The sequence below is a fragment of the Quercus robur genome, chromosome 5, assembly GCF_932294415.1.
Source record: "Quercus robur chromosome 5, dhQueRobu3.1, whole genome shotgun sequence".
Taxonomy (NCBI): domain Eukaryota; kingdom Viridiplantae; phylum Streptophyta; class Magnoliopsida; order Fagales; family Fagaceae; genus Quercus; species Quercus robur.
Genome location: NC_065538.1, coordinates 72,071,809 through 72,094,622, shown reverse-complemented (window position 1 = coordinate 72,094,622; position 22,814 = coordinate 72,071,809). Strand labels below are relative to the sequence as shown.

Here is a 22,814-nt window from a genome sequence, read left to right as displayed (position 1 = left end):
TTTGGACTTAATTGGTATTAATCTAAACCGAAAGCTATGTTAATGCAATTTATCCTATTATTTATAAGGTTTGAATTATTTTTTTTAAATTTAATAGTTACAACTTACAAGCTAATTGGCTAGTTTTTATTTTTGTATATAAATAAAAAAGTTGTATGTCTCAATAAATTTTGGAATTCTCATTATCTGATAGAATGGTAGTTGAAACTTAGAACCTTCGAATATACAGTATGTCCTGCAAATCTATTCAGCCCACCACTCAAATATTTACGAAGTTATTGATTTGAAATGTTTAGTAATAGCAATTTGTGTGTTTGTGTTGTGTCGAAGTAAAATATTCAATTATATGAGTTAATTATAATCAAACTCATGTAATAATTGTTCTAAAGCCCCTTAATTTTATCACAATTTAAAAAAAAAAAAAAAAAAAAAAAAAAGGTAAACACGAAAAGAAGATTAATATATAGGTTTTGTTGGGTTGATGTAGACAAGACTGTTTTAACTCGTTTAGTATATAGTTTTGACAACGATATTTATATCTCACACAGAGGATTCATGAAGGGCTAAAAATGGGACAAAAATTTTCTATGGACTAAGCCTTATAAATCTCTCATTAAAAACTGTAACATTTATATATCGGGTCGAGTCATAATTCAGATCAAACATAACTCAACACCATACCCTCTCAAACCTGGATAAATCTATAGTTGTGGATTGCACTTTTTGTATTTCATTTAATGTTTAATTAGTTCAAATCTAACATGTTTAAAAATTAGATACAACATTTTTTGTATGTGTCAAATTTAAGAAATGGAAAAGCATGTAAAAGTTGCCATGTATATTAAAAATGAAAGCACTTGCATTTCCATACATGAAAATTTAAAAATAATAATAAACTACCACTTTTTTCATTCATAATTATTATTCGAAAACATATATATATATACCATCTCTACAAATTTTTAATTATTCATGTCCATGCAACATCATTATCTCCACTGTTCAATATTCATTAAAAAAGAAGAAGAAGAAGAAGAAGAAAATATCGTCTTTAATAGAAAAATAAGAGAAAACATAAGATGGAGACTGCCTTTAAAAAAAAAAATTAAGAAGAGCATATGCTGTCTATATGACATGCTTATTAATATTAATAATAGATATTCACTTGTCTTTATAGGCTCCCCATACAAACTTCTTCAAAAACTAATATATCACCATGTAGTAACTAGTATACCATGTAAAGAAAAATTCAACAAAATACTATTCTATTTATCTTTCAATTTTTTTTCTAAATATAATAATTATGATAAATAGTACTATTACTTAGTAAAAGACACTTATTATAATTATATTTTGTGTAGGGACACGTTTCTCAAACGGCCCAACAATGACGTTGGGCTCGCGCGTGAAGGATCCCTCACAATAAAATTTGTAGAGAGTGGGCTTGAAAGGCTAGCGTTTGGTCATAGGGCGTTGGTCCAAACCGGATTTTAAGGAACTCAGATAAGAAAAGGCTTCAGCCTGGATATCCAAGCCCCACAGCTTTATAACTTGAGGGATTGGACTCCTAGGATCAGGTCCGAGAAGCACTAATGTTTTTCTCCGGTTATCCGGCGGTAGATTTTTCGTGGTGATGTACATATATTATCCGGGCATTCTCATCCCTGGAGTTTTTCCCAGGAAGTGAGATGGGGATCCTTTTCTAATTAGTTTACCTTTCCTTTTATACTAGCCTACGTTTGCTGTCCCTCGTCCACGTGTAGGATCAACTTTTCCAGGACTGATATTTGTCCCGTCAATCTAATCCCAGAATTGTTGGGGATGATTAATAAAGCCTAAAAATCAGGTTCTGTTAGGTGTAAAGTCTTATCAGTGAAGGGTATTAAGGACAACTTCCCTGAGATATTTTAGATCTTCTTACGGATCTGTTCTTATAGTTCTCTTTTACCCCTCTTGTCAAGGGAGCTTTAGGCTTGCCGAGGACTAAACCGTTCTCGGCTGCATATCTGGGCCATCCTCAGCCTTATACTTTTAAGCTTGGGCCATAACTTTTTTTTCAGCTTGGGCTTGCGGGCTCCCCACGAGCAAGTGGGCCTAGCCTATAAACTATCGGGTCCCACAATAGCCCCTCAAAACCCTGCTGTCCAACATCTTGGTTGGAAATGTGGGTTTTGGTAATGCCGAGCCTTTATTATGGCTCATTCATTTCAGCCCTTGAAGGACGCGGGTAACTCTTCACATGCCCAAGGAATGTGCCGGTCTACGAGCTGTTCCCCTTAATTTGCGCGCGTTGCCCTTATGCCGTTTGGGTATTCAAGGCGCGTCTTTAATATCCTCCCTTTACGAGGCCTCCCAGATCTGACGGTTATTGATGGTGTGGGAGAACGAAATGGCGTATTCTTATCTGTAGGTTTCCCTGGGGATTTGAACGTGTTATGTACCCTTTTCTTCGTCCCTTATATAAAGAGAGAAGACAAAAGGTGATTCTTTCATATCTGAATCCCCCAGGCTCTTCCCAGAGTTCACTTCTTCCCTCTGGTTACACTCTATCCAATAATACGTTCACTATAGTAGTCAGCCATGAATAAGCCATTCCTTTCCCAGAAACACTATGTTCTAGCGAAGCTTAAAATGGCCCGGTCAGGGCAAAGATGGCGGAGACTCAAGATTCGTCCCACCGTCCTTTTAGCCAAAATCCGAAACAGGGACTCGTCACGTCACACTTTCGGCGTGGTTGAGCCGAGGAAGCACATCATCATTACCGCCCGCTCTTTCACGAGCATATCTAATATAGCGCCAGCGTGTTAGGAGTCAGGAATGGGGCAGGGACTAAGTGCCCCTGCTTCTTCCTCTCTTTGTTCACTGGCGCCCCCCTTTGCCTCTCTCTCTTCTTCTCCTCCTTCCTACTCATGTCCTCCATCTTCTTCATTCATCTCCTCCATCTTCTGCTCATGTCCTCCATCTTCTTTTTCCTTTGCGCTCCTTGATGTCAAAGGCTTGTTGAAGTGCTTCCATGTGTTCCAATTCTTCTTCCTTCTCCTTCATCTTTTTCTAAAGAAGGTTCTTCTCCTGATATGAGCAGCACTGAGGCAGAGATTGGAGAGACTTTGAAGGCGAGTTTAAAAGACACCTGACCGTTTACCGATCTGTATTGCGGATGCTACTGTTGCTTTAGCAATTCATTTTTTTGTATAGGCTTGTTTAAGCCCTTCTTTGTACGTTGTAATAATTTTACATATTAATAAAAGTTATTGTTATTCTACTTCGCATGTCCTATTTATATGTTTTAATAAATTTGTAAACACTGCTTGGCACAATAGTATAGCATTTGAATCAATGACAACTAAGGCCAAAATACGTGCTAATAAAAAGATGCCACCATAACTTTAACAGAATTACTTAACATAGCAATGCCGACCAGGGAGGGACGACACTTACCTCAAAATTAGCCAAGATGAGGACTGAGTATTCGATACGGTGTAAGAAGTGACTATCCGAGGACATGTCATCCGCAAAACGAACAGTTTCCTTAGGCTATTGAATAGGGGGTCGTTTTGCCATCTTAACATATTGGCTTTAACATTTTACAGTATTGGAGCCGAGGACTTTCCGTCCGAGTAGCTGGTGTTCCCATAGGCTTGAGTCCGAGAACCATGCATGGCCCAGGTTCTGTCCGAAAACTTTTTCTAGTACTTGGTTTCCCCATAGGCTTGAGTCCGAGGACCATGCAATGCCTTGGTTCTGTCCGAAACTTTTTAGAGTACTTGGTTTCCCCATAGGCTTGAGTCCGAGGACCATGCAATGCCTTGGTTCTGTCCAAAACTTTTTTGAGTTCAATTTCTCCCTTTCTTCAGGTATATCACGAGGCGCAGAGCAGGAGGTTGCCCTCGGCAGAGGCTATTCCTCGGCGTGGGCCATAGTCCCTGGGCCCTTATGCAGAACGGGCCTGGGCCGCGAATTCACTAGGCCCACGAATTAAGAGGTATTTATGCAGTCTTTGGCCACGTGGTACTTTCTGATGTCTCAGTGTTCGAGGTGCACCTTTACGAGGCTCCTTTAATCTTGTGGTTGCAGTTGACGTTAAAAGTTGGGCCAGAGCCATTTTGTCTGTAGCGTTCCTTGGGATGCTGTGTGAGTTGACTGACACCACCTTGTCTTTTCAAATAAATAGGAGGGAGAGAGAGTTGCTTTATATACACACAACTCCTTCAGTTTCCTCCCAAATCACAACTCCTATATTCAGTGCTGTCCTCCCTTAGCACAACATGTTTGAGGCGAGGGTTGGGAAGAAGGAACTCTCTCCGCCACGGAAGCGCCGTGCCCTCCTGAGACTCAAAGTGGTGAGGTATGGGCACAAGAAGCATAAGTTCAAGAGAATACTCCATTTCGATCGAGGGGAAAGGATGTCTCTCCCTCTTTTAGTCAAAATCCGAAGCAGGTTCTGTTCATGCCAGAATTTTGGTGTGTCAGAAGAAAGATTCTCCGCCATCAGCGCCTTTGCCTTGTGGCAGGCAAATATTTAGAGAAAGCCCCTCAACTTCCAACTCCCTGCACCTTTCCTTCAGCGGTATCAGGCTCAAGTTGGGTCTCTTTTGCTGTTTGAGTTGTGGGCATGTAAAAGCATTGAGGAAGAACAATGTCTTGGAGCTGTAACCAACCTCTCCTCTGATCTACTTCCTCGACTTTATCTTATTCTCTTGTATCTTCCTTTCTTTTTGGTTATGCAGTGAGCTTTGACACAAACTGATTCCAGTTTTTCATTGTACGCTGTACTATTTCTTTGTTTTAGTGAAAATAGAAATTTATTTACATGTTTTGAGTACTGATCTTTTGGCAACACTACTTTGTGAATGGGTGTGCTCCATGTGTGTGTTTCTTCGAGAATATTTAGAGCAAGATACCTTGAAACATAATCTAACTAACTTTAATCTACCAATACTACCAGGCATTATACCGATAATTCATAGTAAGTCAGACTTAGGAAACTAACCGGGATAACAGTTGAATATTCTGTGATAAGCGCGTGAATACCGTCCAAGATTGATAATCTCTAAATGATCCATGCGAGCAGTCGACTGGGAAGTAGGGAACTTCGATTGTGTTTTTGTATACTTGGTTTCCCCATAGGCTTGAGTCCGAGGACCATGCAAGTCCTAGGTTCTGTCCTAAACTTATGGTTTTTCTTTTACGTACTTGGTTTCCCCATAGACTTGATTCCGAGGACCATGCAAGGCCTAGGTTCTGTCCAAAACTTGTAAGATGTCTTTTTTGTACTTGGTTTCCCCATAGGCTTGGGTCCGAGGACCATACAAGGCCTTGGTTCTGTCCAAAACTTGTAAGATATCTTTTTCTGTACTTGGTTTCCCCATAGGCTCGGGTCCGAGGACCATATAAGGCCTTGGTTGTGTCCAAAACTTGTAAGATATCTTTTCTGTACTTGGTTTCCCCATAGGCTCGGGTCCGAGGACCATGCAAGGCCTTGGTTCTGTCCAAAACTTGTAAGATTTCTTTTTTGTACTTGGTTTCCCCATAGGCTCGGGTCCGAGGACCATGCAAGGCCTTGGTTCTGTCCAAAACTTGTAAGATTTCTTTTTTGTACTTGGTTTCCCCATAGGCTCGGGTCCGAGGACCATGCAAGGCCTTGGTTCTGTCCAAAACTTGTAAGATTTCTTTTTTGTACTTGGTTTCCCCATAGGCTCGGGTCCGAGGACCATGCAAGGCCTTGGTTCTGTCCAAAACTTGTAAGATTTCTTTTTTGTACTTGGTTTCCCCATAGGCTGGGGTCCGAGGACCATGCAAGGCCTTGGTTCTGTCCAAAGCTTGTAAGATATCTTTTTTGTACTTGGTTTCCCCATAGGCTCGGGTCCGAGGACCATACAAGGCCTTGGTTCTATCCAAAGCTTGTAAGATATCTTTTTTGTACTTGGTTTCCCCATAAGCTTGGGTTCGAGGACCATACAAGGCCTTGGTTCTGTCCAAAACTTGTAAGATTTCTTTTTTGTACTTGGTTTCCCCATAGGCTCGGGTCCGAGGACCATGCAAGGCCTTGGTTCTGTCCAAAACTTGTAAGATTTCTTTTTTGTACTTGGTTTCCCCATAGGCTCAGGTCCGAGAACCATGCAAGGCCTTGGTTCTGTCCAAAGCTTGTAAGATATCTTTTTTGTACTTGGTTTCCCCATAGGCTTGGGTTCGAGGACCATACAAGGCCTTGGTTCTGTCCAAAACTTGTAAGATATCTTTTTAAGTAATTTTTTCTCTATACTTATTTATTTTTTGAAGGTTAACCCCTAGGCCAAGGAGGGGAGAGTTGGCTTGAGGCCGGAAGCCCCTAGAGCCGCCCGCACCGTTAGCAGTGCAGGGCGTAGCCCCTAGCAGAAGCTTATATCAGAGCAACAACTGCACGTCGCCGGAGATGGGAAAAACTTGCGAATCTCTGCTTGCTAGAGAGTTGACTCATGCGCCACCCGTGCCAACGCGCAAGCCTTCCCACAGACGGCGCCAATTGTAGGGACACGTTTCTCAAACGGCCCAACAATGACGTTGGGCTCGCGCGTGAAGGATCCCTCACAATAAAATTTGTAGAAAGTGGGCTTGAAAGGCTAGCGTTTGGTCACAGGGCATTGGTCCAAACCGGATTTTAAGGAACTCAGATAAGAAAAGGCTTTAGCCTGGATATCTAAGCCCCACAGCTTTATAACTTGAGGGATTGGACTCCTCGGATCAGGTCCGAGGAGCACTAATGTTTTTCTCCGGTTATCCGGCGGTGGATTTTTCGTGGTGATGTACATATATTATCCGGACATTCTCATCCCTGGAGTTTTTCCCAAGAAGTGAGATGGGGATCCTTTTCTAATTAGTTTACCTTTCCTTTTATATTAGCCTACGTTTGCTGTCCCTCGTCCACGTGTAGGGTCAACTTTTCCAGGACTGATATTTGTCCTGTCAATTTAATCCCAGAATTGTTGGGGATGATTAATAAAGCCTAAAAATCAGGTTCTGTTAGGTGTAAAGTCTTATCAGTGAAGGGTATTAAGGACAACTTCCCTGAGATATTTTAGATCTTCTTACGGATCTGTTCTTATAGTTCTCTTTTACCCCTCTTGTCAAGGAAGCTTTAGGCTTGCCGAGGACTAAACCGTCCTCGGCTGCATATCTGGGCCATCCTCAGCCTTATACTTTTAAGCTTGGGCCATAACTTTTTTTTCAGCTTGGGCTTGCGGGCTCCCCACGAGCAAGTGGGCCTGGCCTATAAACTATCGGGCCCCACATTTTGAATAGGAGAAACTCTATGTTTACAATACAATATTTTTCATAAAAAATTTTAAATGATAAGTTATTACTATTTTAATCAACAAATTCTACCGGATAAGCAGTTACTAGTTTCTTTTTTTTAAAAAAAGAAATTATTATTATTATTATTTTTACTCTTTAATTAGAAATGAAATTGACCCAAAAACGAAGGACTTTGAAGGATTGACCAATTGTTGCCAACGTGGCATGGTGTGATTGGGTAGGTGCTTGAGAATCTGAAAACCAAACCCCTAAACGTCAGCGAACGATTCCCCATTTTTTTGTCTCAGGGAGAGAGAGAGAGAGAGAACAAAGGCCATGGCATCTTCGAAGCTCCAAGCACTTTGGAACCACCCAGCAGGGCCTAAAACCAGTGAGTCCACCCAAATTTTCAATCCCTTTATCTCAATTCACTTTCTAATTTTCTATCTTTGTTTCGTTTTTGCGTGATTTAGATGCTTCGTTTTTTTGATTCTATTGGCTAACCATCCATTTTTGCTGAGATTAGATCCGATTCAACTGTTTATAACACAGAAAAGTAGACTCACTTTTTGGTGAAAACTCTGATTTTTTATTAAATAATGCTTTTTTTTTATTTTTTTTAATTAACGAAGTGGGTTTCCATTAAGCTTATGCAATGTGATTTTTATTTTTATTTTTATTTTCCTTTCATAAAGGTGTGGTGGAATTTTGTTTTACTATGTCTCAGATTTAGATCAAAAGTTTGTTAATTTTGTCGATTATAGGCGTAATGCATGAGATTTTAAATGAGAGATAGTGTGGAGAAGACAATTAACGAACTTAGGAACTCTTGCTCTGATACCATGTTAAATTACCGAGTGTTCCAAAAGTTGAAGCCGTTAGGATATGGTAAATTTAACCTAAGGCTTAATAAAACTTTGTGTTTCTGTTTCACCTATGTAACCAGTTTCGATTTTCGGGCATAGAAGATTTATTCATTTGCTAAATGGGGCTATCTCTTTTTACCCGCCTTGTTTAATGGGTGTTGAATTGATTTAAGAATAAGGCTTAGGTGAAACGTAGAGTTCTATGAACTTTTCTCTGCACTGTTACTGCCTAAATAGCGGAGATGGACGGAAACTTTTAATTGAAATGATTTCACAAGTTTTGGGACTTTAAAACTTGAGACCTAATCGAAAACACAATATAAACTCTAGACCTTTTCATGTAATTTCGCCTCAAAAAATGAGACTCTAAGAAAATGCAGCTACCCAAATAACCTCATGCTCTTAGTTGATTGATGAAATGGAATAATATATTAGCAATTTTTTTATTGATAAAGGGAAAGGAAGCTATGTGTATTTTGGGAAATTTAGATGTAGTAAAATGGACAACAAGGTGGGAAATGATCATGTGTGACATAGACAATAGCTGATTTGGTATCAAAAGGTGAATTAAGGTGAGGTCATGGGTTAATGACATTAGCTATACTGGAAAAATGAAATAGTTTTTGGGATTAAGCATTCTTAATATTTGAGGGTTACTTTATATTATTATCCTAAAATCTTCTACTTTGTGATTACAAAAGATGAATGTCTTAGCTGTATTTTATTAGTTTTCTGTACATGCTTTATGTAAGGTGAGTTTGACAGGTGAATTGTTTAAATTGTCCCCTGAGTTTTTTTTATTTTAATTGTGATGTGGGTTTTCAATATACCAATGGCCAAAATGGCCAATATTAATAATTTGTTAATAGTTAATGTATGCATAAGTTAACTGCTTGGTAATTGCAGTTCACTTTTGGGCACCAACTTTTAAATGGGGCATCAGCATAGCCAATGTTGCTGACTTCTCCAAACCACCTGAAAAACTTTCATATCCTCAGCAACTAGGTATGTACATGAATACGCATGCATTTGCATATGTAATTCTCTTTGTTCCTCTCCAATAGAAGCATACACACGCTTGCACACTCTACTGTGTATTCATGAGTTACACAAGTCTTATATTTTCTGATTCTTACCATCTGTTGAACAGCTGTTACTTGCACTGGAATTATTTGGTCACGTTATAGCACTGTAATCACCCCGGTAAGTTTATATAAGATTGCCTGACTTTAGAAGACTCAGATAACGATGATGTGATATGTGACAGTGTTGTATATAGCCTTATTACACAAATTAAATATAACAAAGATTTTCATCAATATATATATATATATATATATAAAACATAGATGCTTTCTTATTAATATATATGTGTCAGGAGTTTTTAATCAGGCTAAGGTTTGAGTGTGTACCTTGGATGGGTCATATGCTGGATTGTAATAGCGATATCAGGAGTTCAACCTAAATTTCTCCTCTTTTTTTGGTGGAGAGGAAGGGGGAAGAGAAACTGAACATATCATAGAGTGAATAGCTTTCTGCAAGAAAAAGAGTTGGGTTGATTCACAAATTGACTGTGCCTTATTTCTTTTCCTACCTTATTTCTAGTTTTCTCATCTCTCAAAAGGAAAATAGGGAATTTCATCTTAATCAACTCTTTCCCTAGCTTTCCAGCCTTCACTAAAGTCATCTTTAGCTGTAATTCCACTGTGCATTCCTAGAAAAAATGAAGTTTAAAGCGCTATAAGAAACTGAACTCTGGGTTTATGCAATTATCTGATCTTTTAATTAATTAATTATTCCTTACTTATTATTCCATGAAATATTTGATATGTTCTGCCATGATAGTTGCAAACTTGCAATACCTCAATTATAAATAGCAAATTAGATTCTATTATTTTTTTCCCCTTTTATTAAATAATGTATCTGGAACACCTTTTTGTGTGTATAAGGTCCTTAACAACCACCCCCATAAAACAAAAATGAGAAAAAAGCAATGATGATAGCGTACACGTGCTTGGGTGCTCAAAGAAGCATACATTTTGAGGGGGAAAAGAAATGTACAGTGAGATAAAAAAGAGTTTGTTTGCCGTTCCTAGTTTCCTTTATGGTATCTTATCTTAAACTTGTGGATAATTCTAATTCTTGGTTATCTTTGATTTTGACTTGCAGAAGAACTGGAATCTTTTTAGTGTAAATGTTGCAATGGCAGGGACAGGGCTCTACCAACTTTCACGCAAAATAAAGTAAGTTAGCAAATGTTATGATTCTAGTTGCCATTGAACACGGGATCTTGATGACTCTTTTTTTGACATTTCCAGGCAAGATTATTTCCCTGACGCTGAGGCAGCTGTTGCCAAAGAATGATGATGAAAATTTCTTAGCCTCCCTTTTGTGTCCTTGGGTGAAGGCCCCCATATTGCCTCACCTTGCAGTTAATACAAGTTCTTCAACATGGGAAATCATGCTTGTCTTCTTTCAAATTAGATGGTTAAATTATGCTATGGAGTGGGAATTTGTAACTTTGTTGATTGTCGTTGTACTAGTAAACATATTAGAAATAAGTGAGCATTTGAAAATCCAAGTTTCCCAATTTGATGAATAAGATTTTATTTTGATATTTCTGTAAATTACTTGTATTTTATTTGAAATATCTTGATTGTAACTATCTGCAGTCAATTTATTCAGTTTGTCATATGGACATCCATGAAGATGTATAGCTTGAACTCTTATCTGGCTGCCAATAGATACGACCTTCCTCTCATCAAATTGGGACTGGCTTTGTAGAGCCAGGACTTAAAATGGTAGATAATTGATGGATTGATAATTTCTTCATAATCATAATTGTATATCTTTTCAGGCTTCAAAATTTTTACTACATCGTATTTGAACCTGAATAAGTCTAGAGGCACACCAAATTGACAACAGATTTCACACCTATATGAGGTGACAGGTTGTAAATGATAGATAATAAAATAGTGTTAATGATAGACCTGTATGAAAATCAACAATAACCTACCAACTCAGTAGGTGTGAAATTTGTTATGAAAATTGTTGTGTCTGTACTCTATAACATTACTAGGATGAACTTAGCATTTCTCAGGTCTATGGAGAGCCCATGGAAGTGTTTGTGTATGGCATTTTTATATGATGTGCCTTTAAGTCTCATGTTATTTGAATATAGACTTTGGACAATGACATCTTCACCCTGTGCCCTGTATAAAGAGCATGACACGTTTTATGGGGTGGGGATTGTGAGAGGCAGTGTGTCCCAAATTGGTCAAGTCTAGGCGTCTAACTGGTTTAAACCAGTGTAACACTCAACCCAAATCTCTTTATTCAACAGATTGGTTATTCAATGAAATACCTAAAAGATTGGGATGATCTGGCGCAATTAATTGTGAAGTTCTTCGAACTTGCATAAAAATCCTGCCTTCTTCAAATGTAATACAAGAATGGTTTTCGTTTCAGGCTCTAAATCAAGAAGTTAAAGCGGCCCGCAAGTTGGAAATAATTATTTACATAACAGGCATGTGAGTTGATGTTTAGAAGAGATTTAAAACAGCTGCACAATCATGTTGTTTATATGCTTTAACTATGACAAGATTGTTATCATTTAACCTTAACCTGCTTCACATAACACTTCACCTGGTACAATCTTGGTAAAGCACATATATACTGTCAGTACAAGTAGCACAATGTAAAGTAATACTAGGTCTTCAATACGAATATAACTATAGGAAGATGATTCATTCAATTTCCATTTCACTGTAATTCCAGCATGTCAAGACTCAGAAGTTCTCAGACAAGGCTGGAGAGGAACAAAATAAAAAATCTATTATCCAATGATTAAAAAAATAATTAATGTATTTTCTCCTAAAGCCAAATCGGTAGAAACTGCAATCAGCTCAGAAAGGGAGCACCAAATTAGGACTGAAGTACATGCATATGCCACTGGAATACACTTTGCCCTCAGACAGCCAGTGGCTCAATAATAAAAAAACAAGAAAAAATTGAGTCTCTAAATCTGTTACAAACAAGTAGGTTTCTCATGTCTCAGAATCCAAAAACCCAAAGATGGAATCATGTCTCAACACTACTTGCCTTCTCTCTTTTCTACTGGCCATCTCTGGTCTAATCAGTTTTTGAATCAGGATCATGGTCACCATCATGTGCCTTCAAGCCTAAACTCAAATCCAAAGTTCTCTCATTCAGATCTTGGCGTACTAATTGATTATTGTCCTGACACAAATAAAACTTTTTGGTAAGTATACATGCAAACATTAAGCAAGACACAAAGCAGAGTTTAGTAGTGATGTGGGATTAATCTCAAGCCAGTAAGGGAAAGCAAACTTTTGAAACTAAAATTTTTCCTACACCAATCTCTGGGGATGCAGTTGGAAATCAAAAGAGAGATAAACTTTTAGACAGACCTTTTATTTTTTTTCAAATAACTATTCTTCATAAACTTTTAGATAGAATTTACTGTGCTTTTTTGAATTTCTAACATGGGACAAATAGCAAGGTTGCCATTCATAATTCTTTTTATGGTAAGTAATGACCATCATTTATCTAACTAATTACAGAAGTATCCTATTTTTCCCCTTAAAATTACATCAGTGTCCTTGTCCGCTCAGTCCATACAGCATTTCTGTCCAGATTACTTTGAGTGCAGTGTGAACAGAATTGTCTCCACAATAGATAATATTACCAATAGTCTAAATCAGAAATGATGATATATAAAACAAGAATGAAATAAGTAACCATTTCACCTGATTTTCCTCCATTGGCACGTCATTAATGTCAGGTTTCTCATCCAGAACCTCAACCTTTGCTGTTGACTCTGTTGCATCAGGATCAATATCAATTTGTTTATCATCATCATCATCATCATCATCATCAACCTGTTCTGCAGCCTCGTTTTCTGCATCCTCATTCTTCTGTTCCTCTAGAACAGCAATCTACACAACCAAAATGATCATTGATCCACAAAGCCAATAACAACAAATGAAACATATAATTCTTCAAATGGTTGTCTTCGTTAAAACTCATTCCAAGAGCATCAATCTAGAAAATGGATCTTCAATTATGGGTGGCTATTTCGGACATACTGTTAAGAGTCGGCATTTTCCAACAAGAATTCATTAAAACGCTTAAAACATTCACTAGCAAACACACAAGAAGTGCTTAATTGCAATTCTATACTCTCCCCAACCACCAGCATATATGCTTATTTCCAACATTATGAATAAAAACTGGCATACCATATTACATTTCTCTTTTCTTACAATTTTTTTGTTCTAGCAACAATATCTAAAGGGCATTTTAACAGGTTTTTTCTTTCCATATGGGATATTATTAGTAGAAAAGAAAAGAGGAAAGGCAAAAAGGTTCACAGTACAAGGGAGTATAGAAAGTAAAAACTTGGAAGCTACAATGCAGAAAAATTAATCTGCCCAAAACTTTCATCCAAATCAATAAGCAAGATCAGAATAAAGTTTCCTCCACTAATCAAAATTCAGGTAATGGACCCGGAATGAATTTAATGATGCTTGATTCAGTTAATAAGAATACATTAATGTCAGGTGATGTCAGTGAGAAATGCCCATGCTCTTCAAAGGCATTTAGTGACTAAAGATTCGTCTTTTAAACTAGCTAATCTGACATCCTCAAAATCTAAGTTAGTCTCATCTTTTTTTGATAAGTAAAATTTTATTATTAACCGAAAGGAGCACCTCCATATACACAAGGTGTATACAAACAGTCTTAAAAATATTTGCATTGTGTCTGCCTTTGTTTTTTAACAAGAATTGCATCTGCATGTTAAGTTTGATTAATTCATTGTCCAAATTCATCAAAACTCCAACAGTAAATTAGTCCATTGCATATGATCTCTTTAATACTTTTTTCTTTTTCACTGAATGTGACTTCTTTAATACTTAAATTTATAATTATTGGGGACTAACTCCACTATTGACCTACATCATGTGAGTGAATAACATGCATGGCTTGAAACCCAACCCTCCCATCCGGTTTGCAAATTCTTATGTCAGATATAGATGAGAACTTGAGATGCATAAAAATTATCAGCTGTTACTTTATGTGGCATGATTAAACTCTATTTCCAAGAATTCTCTAAAAACTACTTCAGCCATACTACTTGTCTTAGATTGGTAAGTTTCCAGCATAGTGAGCATAAAATGCTTAGCCTGTCAGGGGTGAATACCCTTGTATTATCCAGCAACTGGTTTTGCCGGGTGGGGTTAATTGGCCGTAGATTTTACTAGCTAGAGGCGAGTCCAAAGGGCTCTTCTTTAGAAAGGATCCTTACGTTATTAAAAAAAAAGGTTTCCAGCACAGGCAGGTAAAGACACAAGGAACATCAGCTTTCACATAACCAAATTCAAGTCCAAGCCAAGGCCCAAGGTCATGAAAAAGGGGAAGACAATAGGAAATAAATGGAACTCTCTCTATAATTTACTTGAAATGAAACGCAAGTTCCTTTCACATCTTTTCTTTATTTATGCCCTTTCAAAAGCCTTTACATTCCTTCTACCCAACTTTTATGATGTTACTATGTCTAGCAAAATTTTAAAAAAGTATATCTCATGTTTGATGTTTAAAACACAAACAAAAAGTGTGACCAATCTCTTATGTCAAACACATTACAAAAAAAATATAAATTTTAAAGTACAGAAGATACCCCTGAGAACAAGACTTCATACATTGCATGGTTTGAATTCCCACACACAGACAGACACATGCACAATTAGCGCAATTGTTTTTTCAAGTAAATAAGTTTTATTGTATTAAAACTACCTCATGAAGGCTACAAAGCATAAGATAGCTTAAAGAATTGCTATCAAACAAATTAAGTGCAAAAAGAAATGGAATTAGTAAATTCTGTTAGGTTACCACTGTCATTGACCATGGACCACCCACAGAGAATTCTAAGAAATGATAGCTTCAACTGCATCTACAATGCTTCCACATTTTTAAGAGTGAGAGAATTTTTCTCCCTCCACAAAATCCACATCAAACACAACTGAGCTAAATTCCACACACCAGATGATCATTTCCCAAACCAATTCCACCACAATTAGCTGAATATATTGCCAATTTAAAACTGATTCTTTATTAGATATAAGGAAATCCAGAGCGAGGACATTCTCATGGCCCCCCAATAGTAAATTTTCTCATCAAGAAACAGAAGAAATGCTAAGCAAGATGGTTACCTTATTTTAGCTTCTAGGTTTCAAAAAACAAGTAATTTTGAGAGAGAGAGAGAACAAGCAGAAACATTATAAGACTCTCCTGAAATTGACTCTTAACTCTTAAGAGAAACTCTGACCTACACATCTCATTACCAGGCACCAAACAAATTTCCAATTGACACCATCACCACCTCCTCTGGTATCTCCAGAGTAATATGACAAACTTTCCTAGTCTACCATTTTTTTATATACTCATAACTATTAGACTAGACCTTAGCAAGACAAAGCTATAGTAGAAAAGCACGTCATCAGTTGTGTCTTTTAAGTGAAACAGACATCATTATAGTAATCTATATGATGCCTAATAAGCATGAAAGCAATCCTCTGCATACCCCAGTAATTTCAATAATCATACAATACCATATCTATTTCTCTTTAAAGATATAAATGAAATGGAAAAAAAAAAAAAAAAAAAAAAAAACATAAATCATTCTCATAGATCTTTTTTTTTTTGATAAATCATAAATCATTCTCATTGATCCTATGAACTGATCAATGCAATATCGAAAATGGGTCCCTTGCATAAAAAAGAATCATGTGAACTAATCTACAAATACATGTTGTTACAGTATTAGTGCCACAGCACATAAAATGCAAGACTTATCTAGGATCACTACATCTTTTGAGTCTTTCATGACCAAAATTTGAATTCTTAGAAAACATACCATATAGAGAATGACCAAATATGTCTCTGTACTTCAGCATAGTACTAAACGATACTTTTTTTTTAATAAGCATAGTTCTAAATGGTACTAAATGCCCCCCTCCCCCATCCCACCCGAAAAAAGAATGACTGTTACAAATGTTAGGTTACCAAACAACTCAAGCACATAAGAAGCAATATCTTTATGATTCAATTGTTCTCTCTCTCTCTCTCTCTCTCTCTCTTATTTCAAGTAAAGTACTAAAATTAACAAAAAGGAATGAGAAAGCAATACATTCTACAAATATCACAATTGTACTAACTTTTAGCCTTTTAGATCAAGCTGAAAGTACAAAGCTCCAAGTTGGCATCCCATAAAGTAGACACATCTTTTACAACGACATCAAACAAGAAAGTATGTATAATAAATGACATGTTATACACAATTATATACATTTAAGTGCAGTCATATACAAACAAGTATTTTTCAAAAACTTTACAACTAGATGCACCCCAAGTACACTTGATACACATGGCATTATCCACATCTCCAAATGGAAACCAAAATTTTCAACTCCATGAATCTTCAACTCACATATAGTACAGTCTAAACCGTCCTTAGTCCTTACAACGACTTAATAATTAACAATTCGAAAAATTCTAAGCTTTTTAATGTTTCCTTTCCCTCAATCTTGCTTATTCTCCACATGTCTTTCCCAATTCATCCACCAAACACCAATTGCAAAATCAAAAGATTTCAACTTTACATTCCAAAACCCCCCAAAAAGACAAAAATCCCAGTTCTCCAAAAAACCTCTCCAGCCTATAAACACCCATCAATTTAACACAAACCCAAAAACCCAGATCACATCTCAAACCCATTATTCTCACAAAATCCCAAAAACCCAGATCACATCACAAAAAAAAAAAAAAAACCTACAAAATTTTCACCAAAATCAAAAAATCCCAACACACTACACCCTCAAAAAAACATAAAAACATTAAAAAAAAAATCATTAAAAAGAAGAGACAAAAAGGGTGTACCGGAATGTATCTGATTTTACGACGAGGTGGTTCCTCCAGGGCAGCTGCCACGTCACTCTTGTCCCCCCCATTAACGGTATTGTTGCTGTTGCTATTGTTGTTGTTATTGTTGTTGTTGTTGTTATTGGTGTTCTGGCTTTGAGTGATTGGGGTCCACTTGTAAAGCAAGAGATGAGAACCGTTATTACCGTTACTACCCGTACCGTTGGCGGTGGCGGTCACGGTGGCGCCACCATGATTGTGAATCTGATGAGAATGATTGTGGTTGTTGTGGCTGTTGTTGTGGTTGTCCTTAGTAGAAGGAGCTACATGGACCCACTTCTTCTTCCACTTCCGGACCGGCCCAGTGAACACAGTAGCCGGTCCGTACCGAGTCGAGGTCCTACCGAGTCGGGCCCCAACTCCTTCCATCACTCACTCACTCGCTGATCTCTCCGATCCCTCTATTAATTTTAAAAATTATACACAAATTTTAACGATAATTTTTTTTTTTCTCTCTCTCTAAAAAAAAAAAAAAAAAAAAATTTTTTTGGTTTTGGTTTTCGCAGTGTGCGCTTTGTTTTTCTCTCTAGGGAAAGAGAGACAGATGTCCTTTTTTATAATAAAAGATGGGTTGCGATTGGGTGTTTCCGTGTCGGTGTGACTAATGTTGTGGCCAATCAGAGCCGTGCAAAACGTGAACTCTTTTATTCCCAGATTGGGTATTGCCGATTGGCTATTTTGGGGGTGATGTGATTCCTCTAATCCTCAAATGATTGAGACTTCGGGAGTTTCCCTCTCTTTTTTTTTTTTTGATAAGAAATTATAGAATCTAATGATTGGGATTTGGAAGAAGTAAGTTCCTAAAGTTGTCGTTTCTTTTTTCTTTTTTTTTTTTCTTTTTTTCTGCAGAGAGTATATATATGTATGTTAACAAAAACCTATCAAAAAAAAAAAAAAACAAACAAATTTTTTTTTTTTGGGAAGTGTCACTTTGATTTGATAATTAATTGACAACTCAAATGAGTTAAGATTTTTTGTTGTAGAAGTTTAACGAATTCAATCATGTGATGTATGTACGGTTTCTGTCACATAGCATATGATTAACCTATTAGATTTTAGTGATAAATATTACTAAAATGTACTATTTGATCATGGTTAAAGGAATAATGGTTTAAATTGAGAGTTTAAGGACCTTTCCAATAAAATTCTAAAAAAAAAAAATACCATTCCAATAATGATATTTAAAAAAAAAAAACCTTTTATTATTATTTTTTCTCACTTGCAAAACTAGTAATACAAATTTAGACTCTATGTCTCTATGACATGTTGCTATGCCTATTTTCAATTATTACAGAATTTGCATCATGTAAATTAGTATCTTTTATCATTTATAAGACATTTTAATATTTATAAATAAAATAAAATTAAATGACACATGGTGTAAAAGGACATAACTTGTATCTAATATCTGAACCTATTGTATCATGCAATCCCTCACACAACACTTTACCTTTTAAAAAAATTTAAAAATTCTTTTAATTCTCAGCCTTCTTTCACTTTTTAAACTTTCTTTAATAAATAGTTAATATCACAATGTAACTTTTTAACTTTTGATTTAAACCATTAAAAAGCTATTACACGGTGCGATAGCCACAATAACTTAAAGAACCAATTTAACGCATTTAAAACATGTGTTTATTACATGGCAATCAAATTATTTATAAGAAATCAAAAATCTAAATGAAAGGGAGTTAAGCCTAATCAAGTAACTATCTCAAATAGGGATGTCAATTTTTCCCCGCCCCGCTTAACCCGCCCCTCCCCGCTTTGCCCCACACGGGTTTTCCCCACCCCGCAAAGGCGATGGGGCAAGATTTTAGCCCCGCACCACGGGGTGGGGCGGGGATGGGTTTAGACTTTTTAGACCCACCCCGCCCCGCCCCTCCTCGCCCCCGCCCCACCCCGCGTTACTAAGGATTATAATTGTAAATTTTTCATATCCTAAAACCCTACTATTTAAACAAACATATTAATATTAGCATATTTTATTCTACCCAATGTGATTTTTTGCCTTTATTTTGTTATGTGTTATACTATGAGATTTTTATTTATTTATTTCTTTTTATGATTGTTTTGTTAAACACTTGGATATATTATTCAATTTTTTCTTGATAACAGAGGTACCAGCAAACTTTTAACAACAGCAAAAATCAGAAATCCAGTAGCAGCCAACAATCGAAGAAGCAATTCACTAACCAAGACTGGCAGCTTCTCATCAAAGTAGCAGCTTCCAACAACAGGAAAACCAAAAGGAGTGGCTATGCTTATGAGGCAACAAAGGTGGATGGAAGCAACGTGTTTACAGGCGGCACTAGCTGTGGAAGGAAGCCCTTTTGTCTTGCCATACAAGATGCTATTGGAGAATCAATGATTAAAGCTCTGGAGATGGGTTATAGTAGAATTCTAGTCTTGACTAACTGTAAAGGCCTCTCACAAGTTTGCAAGCTCTACAAACAACCAAGTTGGTACTAGCGGACTTTAATTGCAGACTTGAATCATTTTTGGAATCAGGGACTTCACATAGACTTCCTTTTTGTTCCTAGATATGTTGTAGGCCATGTTTCTGATTTAGCTTTTATCACCACTTGTTTCCCTGTTCATAGGTGTAAGCTAAATCCTAACTTTGTCCAGGTCTGATGTCTTTTTTGTACTATCTACGTTTCTGTTTAATGAAGATGTTTTTCTTTGGTATCAAAAAAAAAAAAAAAAAATTTCTAAAAATTGATTTGATTTTATAAGATAAATTTAGTTGTAATTTCAAGTATATTTTTATTAATAAAATAAGTTTCATTAAAAAAATTGTACTAGTAGTAGGGTAAATTAACAAAAAGTAGAGTTTTACGGGATGGGGCGGGGCTTCGTGGGGCCTCAAGGGGCGGGGATGGGGTGAGAAAGTATTCCCTGTCATGCGGGATGGGACAGGGATGGGGCAAGACAAAACCATACGGGGTGAGGACGAAGACCCCATCCTTCGGCCCCGCCCCGCCCCGCCCCATTGCCATCCCTAATCTGAAAAGTTAATGGAATAGCATCAACACATGGAGAGAACACATTTGGACAAAATGTCAAATAGTTGAACTTCAAGTATAAATAAGATTGACATTCAAATGAAATGGATTCACCACACATTCATCCAAATTCTGCTTACATAGTCTTGTAATTTCAAGTTTTAGTATAGACTTAGTTTTGAATGTACCTATGTTGCTACGTTAATGCAAGCAACGTATCTTTCAATACTACAATTTCTAAAAATTAATGTTATTTATGGTTGGTTTGAATTGAGGGAGGAGAAGGGGGAGCAAAAGGGAGTTGAGTCTATAATTGGCCAAAAATTAGACTTATTTCTGGCAAACTTTACTTTACCTTCTCTACTCTCCCTCAATCCAAATGGACTATTAGTAAAACTTAGTACTCGTTTGGGTACTTCTGAAAATGCAGCGTCTTGCGTCTACGTTTTCGTTTTCTTCTTTCTTTCTTTTCTTTTTTTCTTTTTAGATGCGCATTTTGTGGCTATGACGTGTTTCCAATGGGTTCCGTGCACTGTTCACGGGACCCACAAACTTCTTTTTTTCAATAAAATTTTTATTAAAAATGAGTCTCATGACATTATTCACACATTTAAAAATTATTTTGCTACAATGTTTTCAATTTTCAGCAAAATAAGTGATATTTAAACACGGTTAACTTTAAAATTATTTTATGTAATGAAGTCCTCACGTTAGCTTTAAAATTTCAAATGGATTATTTACTATTTAGTAGCCTTACATGCTATATGCTACATTTTTTATTAGATCACGGTTAACTTTTAGCCAACTTCTAATTGAGTCTATATCATCATAGTTTTGATTAAGTCCACTTTGTTGAGGTATTACCGAACTCTTAACCTTTTTAATACGAAGTCAGGCAAAATCCTCAAGAATCAAGATAGCTTCGAGCCAAAAACAAGAAGTAGCCTTAAGACCACAAGTAAATAAGATTTTACCATCGATCAAGCATTTATCTATTTACTTTTTAAATAAACGATTTTATTGTTTTCTCTAATTTTGTTGCAAACGAAGGGATTACCTCTCTAATGTTACCGAGTTGTTATAAATTAACATAAGAATGATAAACCAACAATTGTATTATGTGAATTTTAATCTATAATCGGAGATTGGATCATTAGATTGATATCGGTGGAGTCAGTTTTTTTATTTATTTATTTTTAAATCAATAGTTAGAGAAAGGGGATTCAAACTTTGAAAGCTTCCTTTTGAAAAATCCTAGTACCAATTGAACTACAAGTTTATGGCATCCATTTCATGAAAATTGCTCTTTGGTTAATGGCCAAAACTCCAATAGCACTCCACTCTCTATATTTTTCTTAATGTGATTCTTGATTTGATGCATTAAAAAAAGTTCACTCGCCTAAATCACATACTAAATAGATCTTTGATATGAAGGTATCATTTGATTTGAAGTATATTTGGAAGTAATTTTTTGCTAAAAGTATTTTTGCTAGCAGTTGGTTGGAGTATAGTTGTAACCAACAGAAATGAGACTTTTTAAAAAGATATATATACAAGCAAATAAGTTAAAAACACTTGATATAGTTAAAAGTCCCAGAGAGCTCTTTGAAGCTTAATGTAGATGCATTCATAGAGAGCCCAAAAACTTAAAGTAGCTGTCTTTCATTAAAAGATGAGATTATACCAAATGAAGTGCTTAAACTTTTTGATAATTTGTCAAAAATACTATGCATGAACGAGGTTGTTGCTTTTATTATATATTCATATCCTAGTGCATGATAAAGAATGTGCAATGATAAGCATAGCTCACGTGTTTTGTAAGGACTATTTTAAATATTTTATATTTGCATGCATAATGGATCCTGTAATTGATGCAGTATAATGATTTTACAAAAATAATAAAATCATGTGATTATCAATGTGGCCAATTGCTAATTCTCAAAAAAAAAAAAAAAAAAAAAAAAAAAAAAAAAAAAAATGAAGCTGCTGCAAATGATATTTTGGGCCTGTTGGCATATCACCCATCTAATCTTGTGGCCTTGCGGGGTTTGGACCAGGTTTCATCAATTCCATTTACACCACCCAAAAAAACGCCTATTTCTTTATCTATATTTATATCTATACTACTAATAACTTGATTTTTTATTTGAATTTCATCATTTTTCCTATGTACTAAAATATTCCCAAACAAATTCTTAAACTTTCTAAAATACCCATATCTTTTAGTTAAATAATTTTAAATTAAAAAGCACAAATCTCCCTAAATTTTTATTTTCAAATATACTTTCCAACAGAGTCTCTATTTTTTTCCTATTCTATTTAAATATTCTTTCTTTTTTATTATTTTTGGATGAATATTTATTATTATTTTTAATCTCCCTCTATCCCATTTAAATATTATCTCTCTATCATTTTTTTTCTTAGGTAATTTATTCATTAATTTATCAACAAAATTATCATTACATACGCGTTACTTTAAAAAAAAAAAATTGAATTAAACCCATTGCACCAAACAATTAAACTCGTTGGGTGTGTTATAACCCCAGTCTACAACTACAAAGGTTAGACCTTTTTGTAGTTGTACTCTGGTCATGTAATATATTATAAACCCGGTTTAAAACACTTGTTATTATTTTCGTGTATGTTCTAATAAGTATTATTGTTTACT

General features: G+C 36.0%; 2 protein-coding genes across 2 annotated transcripts; one reads left to right on the top strand and one right to left on the bottom strand.

Moving 5' to 3' along the window:
* Nucleotides 1–7,497: 7,497 nt before the first annotated feature.
* On the top strand, nt 7,498–10,765 carry LOC126726971 (mitochondrial pyruvate carrier 4). Its single transcript, XM_050432409.1, has 5 exons — nt 7,498–7,663; nt 9,045–9,143; nt 9,289–9,341; nt 10,308–10,381; nt 10,457–10,765. The coding sequence occupies exons 1-5, from the start codon at nt 7,609–7,611 to the stop codon at nt 10,500–10,502; spliced, it is 327 nt and encodes a 108-aa protein (XP_050288366.1). The 5' UTR covers nt 7,498–7,608; the 3' UTR covers nt 10,503–10,765.
* A 1,101-nt stretch (nt 10,766–11,866) lies between these two features.
* LOC126726970 (uncharacterized) lies at nt 11,867–17,624 on the bottom strand. Its single transcript, XM_050432408.1, has 3 exons — nt 17,097–17,624; nt 12,908–13,096; nt 11,867–12,377 (listed from the first exon to the last, which is right to left on the bottom strand). Exons 1-3 carry the CDS (start codon nt 17,505–17,507, stop codon nt 12,270–12,272), a joined length of 708 nt encoding a protein of 235 aa, XP_050288365.1. The 5' UTR covers nt 17,508–17,624; the 3' UTR covers nt 11,867–12,269.
* Nucleotides 17,625–22,814: the final 5,190 nt, after the last annotated feature.

Bases quoted from the DNA above. Each gene is read 5' to 3' on its own strand.
- LOC126726971 (XM_050432409.1), top strand. From the start codon at position 7,609: ATGGCATCTTCGAAGCTCCAAGCACTTTGGAACCACCCAGCAGGGCCT. The intron at 7,664-9,044 runs GTGAGTCCACCC...TGGTAATTGCAG, and splicing joins CCCAGCAGGGCCTAAAACCA to TTCACTTTTGGGCACCAACT. The intron at 10,382-10,456 runs GTAAGTTAGCAA...TGACATTTCCAG, and splicing joins CAACTTTCACGCAAAATAAA to GCAAGATTATTTCCCTGACG.
- LOC126726970 (XM_050432408.1), bottom strand. From the start codon at position 17,507: ATGGAAGGAGTTGGGGCCCGACTCGGTAGGACCTCGACTCGGTACGGA. The intron at 13,097-17,096 runs GTACACCCTTTT...TTGGTTGTGTAG, and splicing joins GTAAAATCAGATACATTCCG to ATTGCTGTTCTAGAGGAACA. The intron at 12,378-12,907 runs GTGAAATGGTTA...TATTTGTGTCAG, and splicing joins TGCCAATGGAGGAAAATCAG to GACAATAATCAATTAGTACG.